The sequence below is a fragment of the Trypanosoma equiperdum genome (assembly GCF_001457755.1).
Source record: "Trypanosoma equiperdum strain OVI genome assembly, contig: ctg_56, whole genome shotgun sequence".
Classification (NCBI taxonomy): Eukaryota; Euglenozoa; class Kinetoplastea; order Trypanosomatida; family Trypanosomatidae; genus Trypanosoma; species Trypanosoma equiperdum.
In genome coordinates, this window is record NW_027124498.1 from 1 (window position 1) to 4,800 (window position 4,800).

The 4,800-nt window shown below is 50.1% G+C and overlaps 3 protein-coding genes and 1 pseudogene across 4 annotated transcripts in view; all 4 read left to right on the top strand.

Annotated features, from left to right (window-relative positions):
• Positions 1-303: 303 nt before the first annotated feature.
• Positions 304-621, top strand: TEOVI_000255300 (60S ribosomal protein L30; the record flags this gene model as incomplete). The annotated part of the gene is made up of 1 exon (XM_067225607.1): positions 304-621. One exon carries the CDS (start codon positions 304-306, stop codon positions 619-621), a length of 318 nt encoding a protein of 105 aa, XP_067081708.1.
• Positions 622-1,051: 430 nt separating this feature from the next.
• TEOVI_000255400 (uncharacterized protein) lies at positions 1,052-3,127 on the top strand (the record flags this gene model as incomplete). The annotated part of the gene is made up of 1 exon (XM_067225608.1): positions 1,052-3,127. One exon carries the CDS (start codon positions 1,052-1,054, stop codon positions 3,125-3,127), a length of 2,076 nt encoding a protein of 691 aa, XP_067081709.1.
• A 661-nt stretch (positions 3,128-3,788) lies between these two features.
• On the top strand, positions 3,789-4,028 carry TEOVI_000255500 (uncharacterized protein; the record flags this gene model as incomplete). Its single annotated transcript, XM_067225609.1, has 1 exon — positions 3,789-4,028. One exon carries the CDS (start codon positions 3,789-3,791, stop codon positions 4,026-4,028), a length of 240 nt encoding a protein of 79 aa, XP_067081710.1.
• Positions 4,029-4,764: 736 nt separating this feature from the next.
• TEOVI_000255600:pseudogene overlaps positions 4,765-4,800 on the top strand; it is a 3,126-nt pseudogene continuing 3,090 nt past the window's right edge. Inside the window, exon 1 of the mRNA in view lies at positions 4,765-4,800. This exon is cut by the window's right edge and continues 3,090 nt beyond it. Coding sequence covers positions 4,765-4,800 — 36 coding nt within the window.

Here is a 4,800-nt window from a genome sequence, read left to right on the forward strand (position 1 = left end):
GGTGTAGGTGTATGCCGTCATGTTCCTTTCCGAGAGTCGTTCAAGTGATTTGATGCAAAGGAATGGGGTACTGTAGGCATTATTATTATTATTTTTTTTTTGCCACAAATTTTGTTCCCTTTGGATTCAAACCAGCTTAAAATTTTTCAGCCACTCGTAATCTGGCGAGACTGTACTGTGTCTACCTAATATTTGCGTCCACATCTGCTATTATCCTATTGAATACCTTTCCCCTCTCTCCTCTCTTTATTTTTACTGTTTGTTGGACTACCGCTTCGAAACACAGGGACCGGTGCTGGCACAATGGCGAAGAAGGTCAAGTCGAAGGTGGACACCATCAACACCAAGATCCAACTGGTGATGAAATCCGGCAAATACGTTCTCGGGACGCAGCAGTCACTCAAGACACTTCGTCAGGGCCGCAGCAAACTCGTCGTCATTTCCGCGAACTGCCCGCCGATTCGCAAGGCGGAGATTGAGTACTACTGCACTTTAAGCAAGACGCCAATTCACCACTACAGCGGCAACAACCTTGACCTTGGAACGGCATGCGGAAGGCATTTCCGTGCTTGCGTACTTTCCATTACGGATGTTGGTGACTCTGACATCACTTCTGCATAATCGCAACGGTGTAGGTGTATGCCGTCATGTTCCTTTCCGAGAGTCGTTCAAGTGATTTGATGAGGCTTACCGGTGCTGAGTTGGTCTGTCACCCCAATCATTCTTCTTTTTGTTGTTTATTACTTTTAATGGTCATTTGGTTTACGTACCGCCACCGTCCCCCACCAAAGCGGTCATTGTGAGGAATACGCGGGCGAGTGCTACCCATAGCCTTTCCGTTGCTGTTCGACGGCTGCAATGCTCCGAGGGAGGGTGGGTATAAGGAACGGACGTTGCGGATGTATCTTACTTTGCATTGAATCCCGGGTTTCATATTCTGCTGCTTTGATATCTGCTTTTTATTTCAAGGCGCCTTACACATACCTCTTATTAGTCTTTGAAACAGGGGACACCCAATCCCACATTCTTCACCTCCCCTCCTACTTCGGTGATGCAAACGCCGGTATCTATCACGCGGCGTGTGCGTGTGGCAGGCATAGACGCAGAGGATGTTGCAGTGCACGGAGAGCTCTTCAACACGTTTTCAAAATATGGCGTAATTGAGGAGGTGCTCTTTGAAGAGGATCGTGACTTTCATAGCGGTTCTGTTACCATTCAATTCCAACGCCTTTCTTCCGCGGAGCGTTTGCAGAATGATCTATCCTCGTCTGGGCGTCGTTGGATTGTTAGCTACCTCCCACCAATTGTTCATGTGGGCGAGAAACTGTTGGCAACGTCATTATCAAGCCTCGATATCTCCCTTTTACGTTCGCTCATTTCTCAGGATGTGGAGGATGTAGCGATCGAGGAGAAAGTTTTGCAGGTACCACACACATTGAGCAGTGAAGCAGCAGAGATCGCTGCGACGAGTGCAACTCCCGCCGTTATTGGCGGTCATGTGGGCAACCGAGGGGCTGCCAAGGTCAAGCCGCCCAGCAGTAGGAACGAGGGTGTCGTCCGCATGTTTCTGCAAGCGCTATCACGTGTGAAAGCCCGCACAATCGGAAAATATGCAGCGGTTATGTCGTTCAAGGATGTTCACAGTGCAAATGCATACCTTACAAACAACCAGGCGACTTTAGCGACGAATAATGCAGTATACGTAACACACATTGGACCTAACGACGAACTGATACATGCTCTAAAAGATATTTTATTAACACGATGGGCTCTAAAGGAAGTCAAGGTGGGTTCTGTGCTGCGCGGCGTCGTTCTCCCACAGTCGTCTGAAGGCGGTGTTGGTAACACAGTGACCTCTTGTGACGTTGACGTAGGACTGGCTAGGAAGGGCCGAACAATCGTCGTGCGTGCAAAGACAAATTTCACGAAAGTTTTCCCGTGGGACTTTGTGGAAGTAAAACTTACTTCATTAGAAACAGCGCGGGAGGGGAACTTCGTCGAGGCAGATCTGTGTACCACTTTGAACGCAGTGAACGGTGGGCTGAGTGGTACAGGTAATAATTCCGACTTACTCCACTGTCTGGCGCGTCGGGGAGGTCCTTCGTCACTTGTTAGCAGCTCCAGTTGTGACGTTCTCACTAAGAGCGATGCGCCCAGTTCATCCAAAAAGGAACTGGCCGGCCGGCTTTTCAAGGCGCTGCAAGAGCGGAAGGCCGCGGCTGAGGGTGGATCGGATTCTTCACGGCGGCAGCGGCACTGGTCGTCCACGGCGGAGCGTGTACATGCGTTCCCAACCGGAATTCACACCCTCTCCACCATCTCAGTTTGTATCCTGCGTGTTGACGATGATGGACTACATGCGCGTATTGCAGCGCCGCCGCACGTTACAACATCAACAATACCGGCGGCTTCTTCCGTCGAGTGGCCTGTGTTTATTCCCTCAATGTTTGTCCCTAGTGAGGGTGGCAGTCACTGGCGCGAGTTTGCCGTTCCTGGCGAGCGTATGAGTGTTGCTGTGTTGTATGCCACTTCCATTGGTGGAAGCGAGGCGGCTTTGCGACTTGTGGCCTCCAAACGCGATGCGGAGATGCGTCGGGCATCGTTTACTCTTTCTCACGGAGCGTTTCCAGATGAGGAAGAGCAACGGCAGCGAAGTGGACAACACACTAACGAATCACTTTTGTTGCCCGGTACGTCGTTCAGCGGCACTCGAGTGGTTTGGCTGCCGAGTACACCGAGCACAGATGATCCTGTCTACATCGTGCTCCCCGCCTCTACATCACCACCACAGTTATTCACACTATCTATATTTATGCATGAAACATGTCCAACCTCCGGCAGCACTCATGCATCTGCAGTGGACGCGGTGATGAGCACCCTCGTTGTCTCCGAGGTGGTGCATGAACCATGCCGGGGTTACTACGCTGTGGCTGTGGAGGAACCCACCTATCGCCAGCAGCAGGAGGAGCGTCGCACTGTACAGTCGCAGGTCGAGTCCGAACAGGAAAAGCGGGTTCAACGTATTTTGGCTGAGGCACTTGCAGGTTGCAAGTCTGGGCAGTCAAATGCAAAAGCGGAGGTCCTTGATGAGGTCGGGCAAAAACGGCAGCGTTCACCTGGGGTGTAGGTGCCCAGGCAGGGTGCTGAAAGCGCGCAGGATGTGACCAGGTGGAAGTATGCAAATGTTGCATTACGTTGGTAGGACGGTTATGCGCCGTCCCGAGTCTCTGTGATCGGGCCCTCGAAGCCAGCTCGAAGCTGCTCAAGTCAGTTAACCGGCACGCCCTTGCCGTCATCGGCGCGAGTCGGAAGAAATGTCACGGCTTGTATCGAGGAGTTAGTTTTTGATTCCCCTTTGGTCATGGTGTCTTAATGCCAGTTAACTTTGCCTAAAAGTTTGGATTGTTTGGCCGAAAATGGGTGTGGGTGAAGGATAAACGTGAAAGAATGGCAACATCAAATGACTTACAGTGACCGAACAAAACGCAGCCTATTGGTACAACCCTGAAACTGATCGTACCGGGGGACGGTGAGTTTATTTGTTTTCTCTTCTCTTTCAAATATATTATCTAACTCACTTAGAAAGGTAGGAGAGATATCAGTGTCGATAAAGATTGGACGCCTACATGCCAGTAAGGTATAGACGGTAAAAGAAAAAAGAAAACATTCGTTTACCGCCGTTAATTACGCACCATTTACTGCGACGTCATATACAAAAACGGAGTCGGAACGTTTACTCCACAGCCGCTACACTTACACAAGTGAAAGCCGACTGTAGAGACAGAAGCATGTTTTTGCGACCTATCGCGCTTCCTCTTTGGGTATTGTTTGTTACCGTTGCGACGTTTTTCGTTCTGCGTGCACTTGATCCGGTAGACGTGGGAGCACATCGGGAAAAGGTATACGGCCTGCCACCCCAGGTCGTGTGGTTGTTCCCGCTGGTACCGGTTTGCGTGTGGTTATGTTACGAGGCAATCATGCTCATGGCGCCTGCAGGCTCAAAAGTTGCGCTCAAAGTATACGATTGAGGCGTATGTCGTCCATTCCCTTTTATTACTGTCAGTGATTGTTGTAACTTGCCGTTGCTGTTTACGCTCCCCACAGTCGATATGCTGTTTGAAGTTATTTCCTCATTCGGTGGTGCTGGAGGGACCTTGGACGGTGATCGTGTAAGTGATACTCCACTGCCACTCTAGGAGGTGGAGTATCGAGGTGAGTTCCATGTATGAGGAAGCTATCTGGAACGGTAGGGTGCCGTTATTATTTTCCGAATACTAAAGAGGGCCAAAGATTGGGATAAAATATCATGGGACCACGACTGAATGCGCTAAAGGTGCTGGCACAACTTTTTCTTCTTGCGGCTGTTACGTGGTGGTGTGGCACTCCTCCTCCTCCTCTCACAATTATTTCTTCGCGTATGTTAATCCAAAATATATTAACTTTTCAAGGGAGAGTGTCACTGGAGCCATAGAAAACTAATCTGCACACCAAACCTATCACGAAATCATTGGTGCGAAGCGAAGGGGGAGAACAAATTGCACACCTGCAAAGGCGGCAGAGGGGAAAGTTGGATAAGTAACCGGTTGTCACAACGAGTGTAAATATAACGTATTGCCGAATAAGTACATCCACCGCTGTCAACATTGTTTGTCGTCACTAATGCGGCGATTTGCACCTACAGTCGCTTCGGCGCTCAGCGGTCCCCCAACCGGCTGCCTATTTGCGGTAACAGGGAATGCTGTGAGAAGATACCAAACTGAACCACTCAAGAAAGCAGCTCCTGCAGCACCGGAACTACAG